The sequence below is a fragment of the Belonocnema kinseyi genome, chromosome 4 (assembly GCF_010883055.1).
Source record: "Belonocnema kinseyi isolate 2016_QV_RU_SX_M_011 chromosome 4, B_treatae_v1, whole genome shotgun sequence".
Lineage (NCBI taxonomy): Eukaryota > Metazoa > Arthropoda > Insecta > Hymenoptera > Cynipidae > Belonocnema > Belonocnema kinseyi.
Genome location: NC_046660.1, coordinates 33,004,725 through 33,022,066, shown reverse-complemented (window position 1 = coordinate 33,022,066; position 17,342 = coordinate 33,004,725). Strand labels below are relative to the sequence as shown.

The 17,342-nt window shown below is 31.9% G+C and overlaps 1 protein-coding gene across 5 annotated transcripts in view; it reads left to right on the top strand.

Moving 5' to 3' along the window:
- The window catches only part of LOC117171411 (calcium-dependent secretion activator), a 46,691-nt gene that overhangs the window by 18,733 nt on the left and 10,616 nt on the right, over positions 1-17,342 (top strand). For 3 of the 5 annotated variants that reach the window (XM_033358708.1, XM_033358706.1, XM_033358705.1), the window contains exons 2-5: positions 12,600-13,181; positions 13,399-13,566; positions 13,925-14,416; positions 16,854-17,260. In XM_033358708.1, the coding sequence (XP_033214599.1) occupies positions 12,738-13,181; positions 13,399-13,566; positions 13,925-14,416; positions 16,854-17,260 (1,511 nt within the window). In that variant the 5' untranslated portion in view covers positions 12,600-12,737. Of the gene's footprint in view, positions 1-12,599; positions 13,182-13,398; positions 13,567-13,924; positions 14,417-16,853; positions 17,261-17,342 lie in introns of those variants that run through there. The other 2 variants (XM_033358709.1, XM_033358707.1) reach the window with 1 other exon arrangement.

The following is a 17,342-nucleotide window of genomic DNA, read 5'->3' as shown; positions in this document are numbered from 1 at the left end:
TACATATATTCATATATTCATACAATTCTAAAAATGTTAGTACATTTAAAAAAATGTTTAAATACTTCACTTCTGAGTAAAAAAGTATTTCTAAACAGTATCTATAATCCTATTCCAACAGCTCAGTGATCTTGAAGTATCACATCCTGCAAAACGCTAAACCAATCAGAATAATGATATACAGTGGCTCAATTTACTAACGAAGTACTTTTGGCACATTCGCATTAAAACACTTTACCAATACCGATTTTAGTGAAATTCTAAACATTTTGAACACCCTTTTGGGCCCTTCCACACACTTTTTAAATAAATTTTGAATAATAAACGTAAAAATAGGTTAAGTTTTTAATGCAATGACTAGCGGCTATATCAATTCCCTCATCAACTGGGCTACACAGGTTGATACTTACTTCCGACGCTCGCCTAATCAGAATACCTCATCTTACCGTAAATAATTTAAAAAGTATAGTTTATGAAATTTTATTATATTGGCTTTTCTTACTCCATAAATATAAATACTTTATCAACTTTAAGGTTTGTTTTTTATTAATAAATTTCGGGTTTGGCGTAAAAATTCACGGTCATTTTCCGGTTTTCAACTTTTCATATCTTTTCTCGACTTCCAGACCAGCTCAAATAAAATTATTGAAGTTTTAGTTAGTTACTAAAACGTTATGAAAACCTTATTAAACCGTTATTAAAAAGTGTTCTGTAAATACAGAAAATATATCCGGTAAAAATAGTGTCTACGGAATAAAAAATAGGATAAAAGGGTTATTTTTTCACGCTCATGATATCGTACTTTTTCGCGTTAAAAACGTGCCCTTTTTTACATAAATGAGGTATCATAAAGAAGTTATTAAAGGCCATAGGTCCATTAGGTATCGGTAGTCATTTCCTCACTCATGAAAATACTTAAGAGAAATTAAAGGATTTTAAAATAATAAAAAGTAGATAAACTACATAATTTGAAAAATTTCATTTTTGAGATTATATATTCTATCAGTGTAAACTTCTAAGGTATTGAATAGATTGACTAAATTGATGAATCATCAACAACAAAATAATGTTTAACAAAGTTGTTAAACTTCCTACCCAAAAGTTGAATCTTCTAACCAAAAAAACGAAACAAATTTTCAACAAATAAAGATTTTCTGTCAAGGATGGAAAAAAGTTTATTTAAATTGTTGAACTTTCAAGCCAAAATACAAATTTTCTGTGAAATAGTTATATTTTCGATTAGAAAATATGAACGTTGAACAAAAAAGTTACTTTTTAAACGAGATGAAGTTTCAACTAAAATTTAAAATTTTTGATTTTTATTGCAATTTTTATTGCAGTTTTTATTGCAAAGTTTTTTGCAGTTTTACCAAGGAATTTAATTTCTGAAAAAAAATGAAAGGATTCTCGACGAATAATTTAATAGTAAAATTTTAAGCGAATAATATTTTACTTTTAAATAAAAAAACCGTTAAATTCAACCAAAAAAATGAATAATTTCCAACTAAACAGTTGTATTTGCAAGCAAAAAATAAATAAAGTTTGTAACGAAACAGATTAATTTTTAAACTGTAAAGAAGAATAAAAAAAATTAGTTCAATTTGAACCCGCGAAAAATTTCAGTTATATTCTCAACACCAAAATATAAACTTTCAACCAAACTGTTATTTTCTATCAAAATAGTTTGATTTTAAACTCTAGTTCTAACTCATAATTGTAAACTTATTTAATATTAAAATTTAGATCAAACTATATTTTCAATATTTAAAAAAAATAGCTACCTAGAAATATTTTTTACTTTCTATCTAAAATAGAATTCTACTTGTACTTTTTTTTGTTAATGTAAGGCAAGCGTACCGAATTAAAAAAAAAGCTATTCACATTCAGGCAATGATCCATCCAGGCTTTTACCGCCTTTATTTGATAAAGTGATTTATGAGACTCAGTTCGTCATTTAAGCTTTTATTTCATATCCAGGGTTTTTATATTTTAAAACTTTTGAGTTGCAGATTTTTTAGCTTTATGTGTTCGAAACTGAAATTTTAACATTTCAACTATGGACGCTTTTAAAATGGATAGTTAAAAAGTGAGATTTCTCTAATTTTGTCGTATTGAAACTCTACTTACTTCAAAAGTAGCACATCAAAAAGTTATAAGCACAGCTTATTCAAAAATAATATTAATTCAAAAATTCTGATTGAAATAAAAAACAAATCCTTTTTTTATCCAATTCTGTAACAATTCCGTAGGTGAAAACTAAAGCTTTTTCATTTAATTTCTAGGAACTGGGTTCAGTTTTTGCATACAATATTTCTTTCCAATGTTTAGAAACTCAATACTAGAAATCAACAACTTTTTTCTTTTGATATAAGACATTGGACTTTCAACCACCATCAACATTCGAAAAGACGGGCCTCGACTAAAAAATGCAAACTATCCTCTCAATTTTTTCGGAACTCGATAATTTGTTCCAATGAAAGTTTTTTTTTTCGACGCAACCTAAAGTTCAAATTTGAATATAATTAAATTAGAAAATTGGCTGGATTTCAATTTTCAAAAGATTAGACGCTCGTGAGTTCTGAAGCTTTAAATGTCTATATTTTTTACACTTCAATGCATGTACATTCGAGTTCAATCAAATTTTTAATTCTTAAATCGATTTTTTAATCTTAAATTTGTTGGAATATTTGTAAAATCAAAATGGTTTTCAATCTTAAATTATAATTTTTATGTGACCAGTTTTAAAAAGAACGAATACTTAATTTTTATTGAATTTGATTCATCAGATTCTGATCAAGTTTAATTTTATATGATACAAAAAAGATACCAAGGGGTGTTATATAAATTTTGCTATCTTATGAGACGGAATAAGAGCAAGTTATGAGTTTTTTTTATTGGATATGAATAATTTGTTATCCGTCTTCTTGATAAGAGTTAATTAAAATTACGAGAGACAAAACTCTATTATTGAGAACTTCAAGAGTGGACTTTATACAACTGCCCATTAAGTTGGAATCAAACGACCCTCTTAAGTTCTCCACAACCTTTGGGAATTTTTTTGTAAAAAAACTACACAATGTTTCGATCTCAAATTTGGACTGATATTTATTGACATTTCATTACAATAAAAAAATTTTTCTAATGCAAAATGTTAATAAACAAATCTGCCATGACGCGCGAAAGTTGACAACTTTTTTTCCCCCTCTGGTTTTATGGGCAACGCCATTGGTCCTGTGCCTCTCTGAAACATTTCATTTGGCTTTTTTTGTTATTATAAGATGTATATCTCGTCCATATACCTATTTTCAAACCATGGAAAAATTATTTCAGAAAATGACAGAGAAACCAAATTTTTCGGATTTTTTTATTGTTTATGCAAATAAGTGGTTAAATAATAATTTTGCACAAAACAAAGAGGTATATCGAATAGATAATTAAATTATCTTTAAAATGGCGTTTTTTTTCTTCGATAAGTTCAAAATTCGCTGAGTTCTCGTGCCCATAAACTCGAAAAATTGGAAAAATCTGATTTCGGGATAAACGCGTTTAAAGTCCGAGCGCGCTCTGAATTTCTCTGAATTTCGGTCTACAAGTTTAACAGAGTACTTTTGAAATGTTATACTTTCGATTTGTACAATAAAAAAAATTGATTTTTTCATACATCTATATAGGAATACCCACTTAAGGGCTTCCCTGCTTTTCCTGTTTGTTTTGTGTTTCCAATTAAAGCTGGTCGTTCATTTTATTTATGTAAAACTATGCAAATTAGGAAAGATAAATTGCTACATTAAACGTATGCGAGAGAAATGAGGGCAAATTTTTGTCTCAAAACAAAAAAAAAAGAAATAGTACATATTTTTGCCATTGCAATTGAGGTAGATCTTAAAGGGGTTGCAGTGTTTTCTTTGCGTAACCTAGTATACTTATGAAGACAAAGGAATTACTGTGCAGTAAATGGAATGCGGTATGCATTAATTATACATGCGAACTAATTCTGTTAAGGATATAATTTAGAGTGAAATTTTATAATTTATTATATCAAAAGTTGAATATGCCTGACATTAAAAAACTGTAAAGTTGTTTACTCCCAAAGGCATAATTGATAAATGGAATTATTTTAAACGAACGGAAAGTATCAATTTCATTTTTCAGCTTTCATAAATTTCTGTTTCAATTTATCGTGTAAGATATACAAGTGACACTGACAGATTTTTACTTTAAATCAGTATCGTCAATAGAGATGACTTTTGGCACAATATAATCGAAAACAGAGTAAAAGTTTGAAAGAAATTTCCTGAGAAGATTTTTATCTTTCACTTAATTTCACAATGAAGAAAAGTGAGAGAACAAATAAAGTGGAAAAAGTGAACCAGTATGTTATCAGATGTAGCAAAACGCCAATTCAGCGAATTGGTCATATCTAGATGTGTACAGGTCACGAGAAATTCAACATTGATTTTCCTAATTTAGCACCGGATATCAAACTCTGAGCGTCACCGCATTTATCTTTGATAACTGGTGTGCCGTTCTATCGGATTAATTTCTAAGATTATTGACAAATTTCGTATTTAGTAGAGTTGACGTTCTATTTAGATTTATTTATCAATGGTGTCTACTGATTTTCGCCCACTAAATTTTCACTAATTTCCCGGCTCTAAATATCTAATCTCCTCTTGTTAAAACCACGAATAAAACGCATTTACTATTAGGGTTTCCTATGTGTAATTTCATGTATTGTCCTTTCTTATTATATTTAAACAAAATAATATTTCTGCAGAGAAACTATGCAAGAGTAGGTCATCAAAATTTCAAATAGTTTTTATTTGTCTTATAGAAAGCTAATGAGGAAAAAAATCACACTGCGGGAAAGCTTAGTCAATGTTTTTACTGTTTTTTCTGAAAACAATTAATAAAATCCATCATTTCGTTGATTTAAATGTTTTTAGGTAACAATGTTTAAAAACCTTTCACATAGGTCTCTTTGAAAAATAAGTGATCCCTTTGACAGAGAAAAATACCGAAAATTATTCAATATAGAGATTTTTTAAATTGAACCATGATTTACTGACACGTTCGGATCTCAGAGCGTGCAAAAAGGTTGATAAAATTCTCATTTTTGAGCCCATTCACTGATACCAACCTATCTAAGCAATCTATTAAATGGCCAACTCTTGCTAAGCTAGTCTTGAAAAAACCAACACAGTAACAAAAAGTACTTTAATAATTGTAAGTCAAAACCGGGATAGTCCTCGTCTTCAGATATATTAATCATTAAGTACCAAACTTTGAATAAAAAGCAGAAACCTGACAAGAAAAAAATGTTTTAGATAAAATCTGCTTAAACAATATAGTCGTAATTTTGTGTTTATGTCGAAAATTAGTTTTGTTATCTTAGATATTCGATATTAATATCTTCAAAACACTTAGTGCAGTTGTGCTCAATATTGTTCCATATGTTGTGATCAAAAGCTTTATGATTTTTTTTCTTTGGAAAATTCTGATAAATTCAAATGACCTACTCCAAACAGTAATCTAACTCCTTCTCATTTTCCCTTAATTTATGGTATCGAATAAAAATGAATACAAACATTAGATTACAATTGCTTTAGATGTTCTGAAAAGTTTTGTACACAATATGAGATATATACAATTTCATTGTCTTAATTTTATTATCAACGCAGATTTCTTTAATATAATATTTGTTATTTTTTATGAACATAAGTTTGGTTAATTATTTTTGTTATTTGTGTTTGATATAAGCAATTAATTAATAGTTAATTATTAAAATAGCGATTTAAAAAAAGGTATATCTTTTATCATGACAGATTAATTATAGTTACATGTATTTAAAATGTGTTTAATATATAATTCACGTAGTATAAAAATAATTACTTTACTTTTGGATACTTTCAAAGTTTCTAGCACTTCGGGTACAACCGGTTTAAAAACTCTAAAATAGTTTAAAAAAAGCGATTTTTTAAAAATATTTTTGAACTCAATTCTCGCACAATCTTGACGTGGTAAGTAATTTCTAAAACCGGATACGTGCTTAGTGCCAAAAAAAATCCATCGAAAACGCCTAGTCACTTCCCATTTAAGAAATTGATGTCATTTAGTATATTTAGTGTAATTAATCAATAGTTAATTGCTAATGCATAAGAAATTAACAACTATATCTAAGTTTTTGGTTTGAAATTTTCTAAAATCTACCATTTTTAAAACTGTTAAAAGTCATAAATTATTTTCGATTCTTTTCAAAAATTTGAAATACTTCTTGAACATAAACGAATTTTTTCTGAAACTAAAAAAAATCTAATTTTTTTTAGATTTAAACAAAATTTTTCTGGCTATATTTGGGGTTCAAATTGTTTAAAAAACTACGAATTTCGCCGACGTTTCGTAAACATTGCAGTCTATTTCCTTAGGGCTGACCTCGTTTACGGAACGTCCGCAAAATTCGTAGTTTTTTTTACACGACTGGAACCCGAAATATCTCTTTATATCAAAACTGAAACCATTTTTTATTTTCCTACAAATCTTATTGTTGGTATTAGCAATTCTTTCGCCACTACTGGTACCGAGCATGAATACAGTTCGTAAATTAAGATATTCTAAGTTTTTGCCTATAATTTCATTCTTCTCGTCTCTTTAAAAGTATGGAAATGTTTACAATGTATATTGTGATTGCAAAACTTTAAGAGTAGAATTATTTTCCATTATTAAAAAATCATTTACAATGAAAATGTTGTCTTTTTTCAATAATGTTTTAAAACATTTCAAAGTAAATTTCATCATGAAATAAACTGACCTATTTGAACATTTTTATTCATAAAATAGATGGTGCAGAGAATTTTTAATCTTTAATAATAAAGAAAAGGAAAAAGTCGCTAAAAGTCATATCCATGCAGTCCTGAAACCCACAAGGTTTTCCACAACAATGCATGCGAGATTTCGTGACTACAACTTTTTAAACAAAGGATAAATAACATTCCAATTTGTCTTTTTATCACGATTGATACAAAAACCACATTTTCCAGAACTGTTAATGTGATTTCCAATTCGAATGCGGATTTTTATTCACGATTAATTTCGGGTTTTGATCACTTTCATTTTTAATTCCTATCTATTTTCCGGGGTTTCCGGTTAGTTGACAGCCTGATTATTTATCCTATGTAAACATAGTTTGTGTAAGGATTTAAGCGGGGATATAAAATGGCGATTTTCATGTGAAAATATTGTGTTCGAAAGGTGAAAATTTACATATAACTCGAGTTAGGTGGTAAAACAGTCGTAAATATTTTTTATGAACATGTAAAAGGTGTATAGTATTCGAGGTACACGGCCTAAGAAGGAAGTTTGAATTAGTAAGTTCACAAAGCAAACACTATAGAGAATGTTAACTTCCTCTGTTGATATTCAGCAGTTTTATCATCTGGGTCAGTTCTTTGTCTTAAAATATAGCGTTGAAAAAAAAAAATAGTGATTTTGAATTTCATTTTTTAGACAAATTCATTTAAGTGTTTAAACCCTTTGATTTTTTCTTCAAACTAAACGTTTATTATCAGTAATTCAATTGAAACTAGAGATTTAAAATTAGTTCAAAATGCCATGGTTCTAAAAGGCGGAAGAAACTCTGCCCAATGCAATGTCGAAATTGTAGGAAATATGAAAAATAACGATTTAGAGATGAGACGACTAGAAAATAGAATTTTCAATGAATTAGAAGAAAATGGTCGGTTTTACACCGACGAGCCGAAGATGGTAGAGGATAGAGCGTGAAAGAAGGGTTGCTAACTTAGAAAATTCATGTACTCCAGCTGATCGAAACTGTCGAAAAATACATTTTAGCAAAAGAAACGTAACCTAAAAAGTTTATTATCTTTTTGCCACTTTGCATATTTATATAAACAAGTACTTACGACTAGAGTCAGTAATGAATCCGATTTCATTTTTCAACAGGCAAACCCTAACACGTTTTTTGGCACAATAAACACTTTTAAAATTATTAAATTATTCAACAAACAAAAAATCGAATCTGCGGCTAGTGTTCATTATTCATTTTTGATGGCCTACGTTACCGAAAGTTTCGATCAGCTGGAGCATCTGAATTTGATAAGTTGGCAACTCTTCTTTCACGCTCTTTCCAAGGTGAAAGTTTTGCATCCCCAAAAAGTTCTATGCCCGTGTAGCTGACCTTCCACTCATCGATGTGAAGCCTGTCAATCTTGATTAGCATCTTAAAAATTTTAAAAGCGCAGAATTTGTTTTCTAGAAAATTCAAATTGAGTCCAACAGTGAAATTGAAACCAACGATTCGAAAAATCCTTTATGGGTGTCGAGAAGAGTCAATAGAATTTATTCCGACCTCTAAACTTCAATCGTTTCTTAACTTTACACTTTCAAACAATACAACAATAAAACGTTCAATATTGCATAATTTAATAAGGAGAGTCTTTGAAGTTCAATCATTTTAATTTAAATAAATTCTAATTTGTAGCTCTCGAAATAACACAATCTCCAAATGCATAACATTAAAAAGTGTACATTTTGAAGTTTTATAAATGAATTATTTAATTACTAGTGCTTTCAATGGAAAAATTTGCCATTTTGAATTACTTAAATTCTAATCTGGACACTTTATAGTGCTTCAATTAAAAATGAATCTGAGAACTATTTCAATTTAAACGCCTCATACCTACAATGGGATAGTTGCATATTTTAAAACAGTTTATTTTCTTTGTGAAATTAAAAAAGCAAAGAAAAGTAAATGCAATTACTTAAAAAAGTTGTTCTAAACCAATTTCAACAATTTTTCTAATCTTTATAAAGTACCTTTTTTGAATTCTTTGAGGAAAAATAAGAGACAGTTGATTGGCTGACATACCGAAAGTAATGCCTAGCCAATAAGTGTTTCAAGAAATTCAACTAAGATTGATTGTAACAATTTTTTAAATTTTACGTAGTATTTGAAGAAAAATACTACAAAAAAGGGTTTCGTAGTCAGTCCAATCCTATATAATACTATCATATCTTATCCGATCTGATCATATCGCCGAAAAAAATTTCCATGTACGGACAAACGGATACCCGACCGAGTCTAAAAGGGTCTTAGTTCAGGCATCTCGTACGAAAAAAGGTATTTTTTCGGTATGAAGTAGGTAATGTGCGTTTCATGCTCAAACGGTTTATTAAGGGGTCCTGAATAAAATTCCAAGTTTTCTAGATATGACACCCGTGTGTCCCGGAGATATTTTTGAAAAAAGTTCCAAAAGTCGTGTTTGCGTAGACTGACCCGTCTCATTGCATTTCACAGCAGTGACCCAGCAGTGCCGAGTTATGGTCCTTCAAAGAATCCGGATTTTAAAAAGAAGAGGCGAAAAAAGCCAATTCTGAAGTTTGTATCTGTACTTTAGAACCTTGTAATTTTACAGCCAAAATTTCAGAAGTTGAATTGATGTAGACGCAATTTCGAGTAATTCTAAAAAAATTCAATGATCTAGCCACAATAGGTCATAAGTTTGGCCTCACAAAGCTCTCCGATTTTGAAATATTTTTCAAGGCAAATTAGTCGTGTTCAATTTTTTAAAAGTACTTCACTTCTCGGCGAAGCTACGTAAGTGGTGCGAAGGAAACAGTTGCAGGGCAGGAAGTTCTGCGTGAATCTAAATCTTCTAGTCTTCATAGATCAAGAGTAATAACTCTTTAAAAAAAAAACATATTTTTTCTATTTTCAGCTATTTATAACCAAAAAAGTCTTATCAAAACTGCTCGTTTCGTACATATCCTACAAAAAACTTCAAAAGAACCAATTACAGAGGACTAAATTCTGCGTGAAATAAAAAAATACAATGTTTTAGCTCATATAGGTCAGGAGTTATGACCATGAGACTTTGACTCTTTCCATTCTGAAGGCTCTGTATGTACTGGAAAATGTTCTGCGACCGTGTTTGAGCATTTTTGTGCCATGTATGGATTTGTACTTCATTACAAGATTACTTTTGCTCCTTTTTTTGTTTAAAAAAATCACTTGTTCAACAATTGTTTAAATAATACGATTCCCTCAATCATTTGTGTGCATATTTAATGTATTTAAGGTTGAAAGTCCGGGTAATCGTGACGGTCCCAGTAATCGTGAAACTTGGTTATAATTTGATTATATTATTAAAAATATATGTTAAAAGTAACATTTAATGATAAAACTCACTTAGTTTTAGCATTTTATAATAGCCAATAGAAATAGCATGTATTCAAATTAAATAAAAAGCAAGAAAATGTGCATCAAGATTACTGGGACTAACGGTTACGATTATTGGGACGTTTACCTAACTTTGTGAAAATCACGTCCAAAATATCTGCTGTCGAAATAATTGAAAAAGATACCAATTAGCTGGCTTATTGGGGAAACTACTTTCAAAAATGGAGCCTATAAATGTACCTCCAGGGCGGTGTGGAAAAGAGTTCATTTTACAAAATAATCTTTCAATTTTTGGCATTCTTAACATTAAATAATACAAAGTTATAAAACGGATCCCTTTAATAGCATTTTTTATAAATAATAAATAAACAATGTAAAATCAGTTAGTTTGTATTTTTTCATATAATTTCGAAAACAGATATTCTAGAAGTAATTTTCAAAAAAGTAAATACATATATAAAATATGCACACAATTGATAGAGTGAAGCGTATTATTTAAACAATTGTTGAACAATAGATTATTTTTAAACAAAAAAAAAAGGAGAAAAGGTAAACTTGTAATGAACTATAAATCAATGCATGACAACAAAATGGTCAAATACGGTCGCAGTACATTCTTGAGTACATACAGAGTTTTCCGAATGGAAAGGGTCCAAGTTTAATGGTCATAACTCGTGACCTATAAGAAATAAAACAGTTTATTTCTTTATTTTAAGCTGAATTTTGTCCTCTATAATTTAATTTCTCAACGTTTTTCTGTAGGATACGTACGAAACAAGTAGTTTTGAACAAACTTTTACGGCTATAAATAGCACAAAATAATAATCCCATCTCAACAAAACTTTACGGGCTCTCAAGAATCCATAAGGAAAACATTCCACTCAGACCGATCGTCAGCACAATAAACTCACCAAGTTACAACCTAGCACGTTTGTTTCCGAGCTTGTACCTTTGATAGAACAATGTCTCAATAATACTTACTTCTCGTTCAATAAACAATTCTACGAATAAACCTCAGGTACAGCAATGGGATCCCCAATCTCACCTGTAATAGCTAATGTCTTTATGGAACATCTAGAAACTAAAATCTTCAACCAAGCCAAACTTAAACCAGAATTCTGGTTCCGTTACGTTGATGACACATTTGTCATCTGGCGACATGGACGAGATGAACTAAATAAGTTTTTCGATTTAATCAATCAATTACATCCTAATATACAGTTCACCATGAAAATAGAACAAAACGGAAAATTGCCTTTCTTGGTCGTATTAGTTTATAAAAAATCTGATAACACATTAGGACATGAATTTTACAGAACACCCACGCATACAAACAGATGCCTACATGCCTCCTCCCACCATCACCCATCTCAAAAACAATCGGTCATCAACTCCCTTGTATACAGAGCTGTCTCCATAACAGACAAAGATAACTTACAAAAGGAATTACAAAACGTTAAACAAATCCTGATACAGAACGATTACACAAACAAACAAATTGATAAAGGAATAAGAAAACACACTTAAAAAAGCAAGTCAACACAACATACAAAAGAAAGAGAGAGAAAAATGACCACCACCCTACCCTACATCCAAGGCGTCACAGAACAAATAGGAAGAAATCTCAACAAACACAACATCCAAACCATATTTAAACCACCTGCGAAAATAGGAAAACTACTAAATAACCCTAAAGATAAAAAGGTACCCTTCAGTGATCCAGGAGTATATAAAATCCCTTGTTCTTGTCGCAAAGTCTATATTGGAGAAACCGGGAGAGCGGTGAGCCAACGTATGAAGGAACATGAAAGTAAAGTCAGGCTAAAACATTTCACGCAATCAGCACTAGCTTAACATCATATCGAAACAGGACATAACATTTTATTTGATGAAACAACAGTAATTGCAAAAACACACAAAACATTTCCAAGAAAACGTATAGAAGCAATCGAAATCTTAAAACACCCTAATAACATCAATAGGGACAATGGATATAATGCCAATCCGATTTGGCTTTCCGTTCTCCCGGATTTTTTAAAAAAGACTTGATTGACCAATCTAGTTCGACCAGTCCCCACGGTGGGGCGCTCTGGTCAATCACAGGCATCGTAGAAAGTATACCTAAGAACATCATGACCTGAAACCTCAGTTTCAGGTCAGCCCTGAAGATGTGAACTGCAATGTTCACGAAACGTCGGCAAACAATTCGTAGTTTTTTAGACGAGTGAAACCCGAAATATCTCTTTATCAAATACTACGCTGCCATGTTACCCCTAAAAGTTTGCCATCCTGGCCGTGTTCTTTTGGCCTCTGCTGTAAATAAGGCATTGGTTCAGAAGGCTAACATTTAAAAAAATTCTTACCATACAAGATGTTCTAAAAGCTGATATATCTTTGATTCCAGCATATCAGAACTGAGGAACAGGAGTTCCTGCGGGTGTCCCTTATCACGGTGATTCCGTGACCACGTGGAGACGGCAGGTCCGAGTCAAACGGAAGCCGGTCCTCCGAGGTCGAGGCCGGCGTCGGCGACAACTAGACCATGATAGACCCAAGCTCCTCTGAGGAGGAGAGTGAGGAGGACCAGGGCCTTCACCACGGGGGTGGCGGCGGGGGCCGTGGCGGAAGTGGTAGTTCACACGGTTCCCGCCACCATGCTGGTAGTAGAGGCATGGGCCCGGGTTCTGGACTTGCCGGAAGTGTTGGTTCGGCTAGTTCGGGACTCACAGCATCTCCTGGTGGCTCAAGTCTCGGAGGCCACGTCGGATCAGCCGGTGCTCATGGAAGATCAGGAGGTCAAACTTCAGCGATTCAGCAAGAAGCCGTTGCTGCCGGGCTGGACGTTCCCAACTTATCCAGCGCCAGGAGTTCTCTTTCACCTTCTATGAGCGCTGCCCAGGATGCGGCTAATTATGCAAAATCCGCCCAAAGACCAACCAGCCCTTCGCCGTCGGTCGCCAGCGAGAAGACTGAGGCTGAATTGCTGGTATGAATAATAAATAGATAACTAAATTATGAAAGTCTGTAGAAAAATTAGCGTCTGAAAAGAAGGAAAAATACTTCTGGGTATTCAAAATCTAGGTCGATATCTGTGCATCATCAAGAGACCACCCGTGGTCGTACAATAGAAGATACTTAATTTAATTGCATACATAAGTGGGAGCATCACACTTATGTTCTCTAATTTGGTTGTTCTGCCCCAGGACAAACAAGAGAGAGAAGAGGAGGAGAGAAAAACACGAATACAACTCTACGTGTTCATTTCGAGATGTATAGCTTATCCATTCAATGCCAAACAACCCACAGACATGACACGAAGACAAATGAAGATCACAAAACAGCAACTAGAGACTTTGTGTTCCCGCTTCCAGGTAATTAGGTCCTTTCTTTCGCAAGGCTTTATTCGAGTGAACAACCATTGGATAATCAGATTCAAACTAACTTTAAAATTAATTATTTATTTTTATCTTCTAAAATTTTCCAAGCGCTCCTTAATGTCAATGAACTAAGTCACTAAATGTTAGATATATTCATAATATCTCTGGCGAAACCCTCCAAAGCTTCCATTCCCAAGAAGTCCCACAATATCGCCCTTTAGATATTTTCCACGTTCTGACCTTCGCCTTGAAACATATTGATTCTTTTATAGAGTCAAATGAGATACATGTATGATAGCAAATTTTGAAGTCGTATTGCAGTCTTTCTAATTGGTGCATGCTGACATTTCAGGCTTTTCTGAAAGGAGAGACGCAAATCATTGCAGACGAAGCCTTCCACAATGCCATACAAAATTATTTTGATGTATTCTTAAAATCGGAGAGGGTGGTCAGAATGGTACAAAGCGGTGCATGCTCACAGCACGACTTCCGCGAGGTGTTCAAGAACAATATCGAAAAGCGTGTTCGCAGCCTCCCGGAAATCGACGGGTTGAGCAAAGAGACTGTTCTTACGTCCTGGTTGGCCAAATTCGATTGTATATTTAAAGGCACCGGTGACGAGGACACCAAGAGGCCTTCCAGGATGCAACAGCAGTCCTTAAATTCCGAACTGATACTGTCGAAGGAGCAGCTGTACGATATGTTTCAGCAAATCCTTGGCGTTAAAAAGTTCGAACATCAGCTTCTGTTCAACGCCCTCTTGTTGGACTCAGCCGACGAACAGGCTGCTGCCATCCGGAGGGAGCTGGACGGTCGCATACAAAGAGTCAACGAAATGGAGAAGGTAGGTCCCACATCCATTCATCTGTTTTACAGAGTTTAGGCCTCGGATCAACTAGAAGACTTAACCAAACTCGTATAAGTTTCATGCATTTTTTAAAGATTTAGCCAAAAAAAGAATGATTAGACACTCAAGTACAGGCCAAAAGAAATTTTTTAAGATAATGGAGAAAAGCAGCATCAGAAACAGATTGAATATTTGCTTAGTAATATACATCACACAATTTTCATTGGTTTTCAAATATTATTTGTACAGTCAAAATAAACTTTAAAGTTGAAACAAGTTTTTAAGAACAGTCATTCTTCTCGAAGGATTCTGAATCTGGTATTAAAATATTTATTTTCGAATTTTTAAACTTGTCATCTTGAATTATTTACAAATGAGAGGAGTTTATCATTTACATTTCAACGAAAAGAGGATTTTTCAACCCAAAGACGAATTTTTGACAAAAGAGTTGAGCTTTCAATTTAAAAAGTGTAATGGTAGAGAAAACAGTTGAATTTAAAATTAGAAACCAATGCATTTCCAATCAAGAAAGACCAATTTTCAATTATACAGTTGAATTAAAAAAAAATTAATAAAAAAAGTTGTATTTAAAAATAATTATTTAAGACGAATTTTTTAAAAGACAGTTCAATTATCAACATGAAAAGTTTAATTTTCAACAAAAATATAATTTTGAAGCAAAAACAACAATTTTTTAAGAACAACTTGAAATTTCAACAACAAAATTAATTTTCAATTAAGAAAGATGTATTTTCAAGCAAAAAAAACGAACTTTTCTGAAAAAAGTTGAACGATCGCCTTAAAAAGTTGAATTTCCAACAAATAGATCATTTTCAACAAAGAAAGATGAATTTTTAGCCAGACAGTTGAATTACAAAAAGATGAATTTTTCAACTAAACAGCTGCATTTAGAACCAAATAATTGGATTTTAAATAAAAAAAGACCAATTTTAAGAAAATGATTCATTTGTAACGAAATGGATAAATTTTCATACAAAAAGATGCATTTTTGAGAAGAGAGTCTAATTCTTAAGAAAAAAGTTCATTTTTAATTAATGAAAATGATTTATAAACTGAAAAGGGGAACTTTCTTTAGAAAAAGGAAAAAAGGAGAAATAATGTTAAGAAATAATAAAATCAATAAATAAGTGATAAATATTTAGCAGAAATTGTACTAAAAAATACTAATTAAATTATTTTTATAGTAAAATAAAAATAAAACTCTAAATTACAATTACACGAATAATTAAGTGTTTTTCTTTCCTTTCTTTTACTGAAAAGACAAGAAATTATATTTGTATTTTTTACAATGTTTGTGGGACCAAATTTTTAAATGATCTAACCTAATTATTTTTATTTTTTATTAATTGAGATTTGCCGAATTCAATTTTGAAAATTTTCGCCGACACTCTTAAGCGAGTGTAATTTTCTTTTCTTATCCTTAAAAAATTCTTAATTAGAATAATTAGTTAGATTAATCTCTTAATTAGATTTTAAATTTTCGATCGCAGTGCTTCCGCGGAATAGAGAAGCAGTTAAAAGAAAAACTTATATACATAGAAGTCCATGGATACAAAATATATGTTGATAAGTTATTTCAGCTGAGGCTTCAATTTAAGTAAATGCATTTACTTGGTTAAACATTTCATTTTTAGTGTACAAATCTATGTGGCTTCTGCTTCTTTTATTTTAAAATTTGAACTAAAATCACCTTTTAAAGTTGGGTAAACACTTGAATTCAGCACTGCAGTATGTCAGGAACAAGTTTAAAAAAATGAAAATGGGATTTTCATCGCTATGCAAAGTAGCAAAACTAGCGTCTCAAAGGAAAAAAATCCTTCTCCATATTCTCAGAACATAATTACATCTTCTAATAAAAATTTTGTTGTATCGATTTATCAACTTCGTAGTTGCAAATAGATTTTTTTCAATTAAAAATGAGATTTTTATCAACTTTCTAAACAGGGGAAAACGTGAACCTTTAACGAAAAAAAAATGGTTCCTCAATTTTCTTGGAACCTAATAACATTTATTACTTAAATTTGTCAGGCAAATTTCAGCACTGATTTACCTCAGGAGACTTTTTTCAATAAATTGGAAATTCGATTTTAGACAACAATTTTTTTATGTACACACAAATAAAATAATAAAATAAAATATAGAACTGGAAAAAATACTTCCTTCATTTAAATGTTTCACTACTGAGCATCAGCAAATGAGGTTCGATTCAGTATGCCATCTTTAAAAGGCTCACCAAAATATATAAACTATTCAACTGTTTTAGTTTAAATAGCCTTTGGTTCAAATCGATTATTGGCTTAATCGAATATCTACTACATTTTTCTTTAAAAAGCATAAAAAATCGCACAATTCGAGGCCTGCGAGTTTTAAAAGTTTGATATTCCGATTCTAATTTGTCTTTTGTAAATTTCAGAACCGAAAGCTTATGCCAAGGTTTCTCCTAAAAGAGATGGAGTCGCTCTACATTGAGGAACTCAAGTCGTCTATCAACCTGCTAATGGCTAATTTGGAGTCGTTGCCTGTCTCCAAGGGTTCGATAGACAGCAAATACGGGCTGCAGAAGCTGAAGCGCTACAACCATCGCGGTGAGCGCTCCCGCTGCCGCAGTCAGGGTTCTCTCGCAAAACTGGAGGGCGACTCCGCTGATTCCGACCCCCAACTCACAAAAATGGACGTCGGCCTGACATTCCAATTGGAAGTTATTGTTATGGAAGTCAAAGGCCTTAAGAGTCTCGCGCAAAATAGAATTGTTTATTGTACTATGGAAGTGGAAGGCGGCGAAAAACTGCAGACTGATCAAGCTGAAGCCTCGAAGCCTATGTGAGTCATCAACCATTAACTAAAACTCAAAAAATCAATGCCCACCCACTTTGCGTATGCAATTGTAAACTGTAAAACAAAT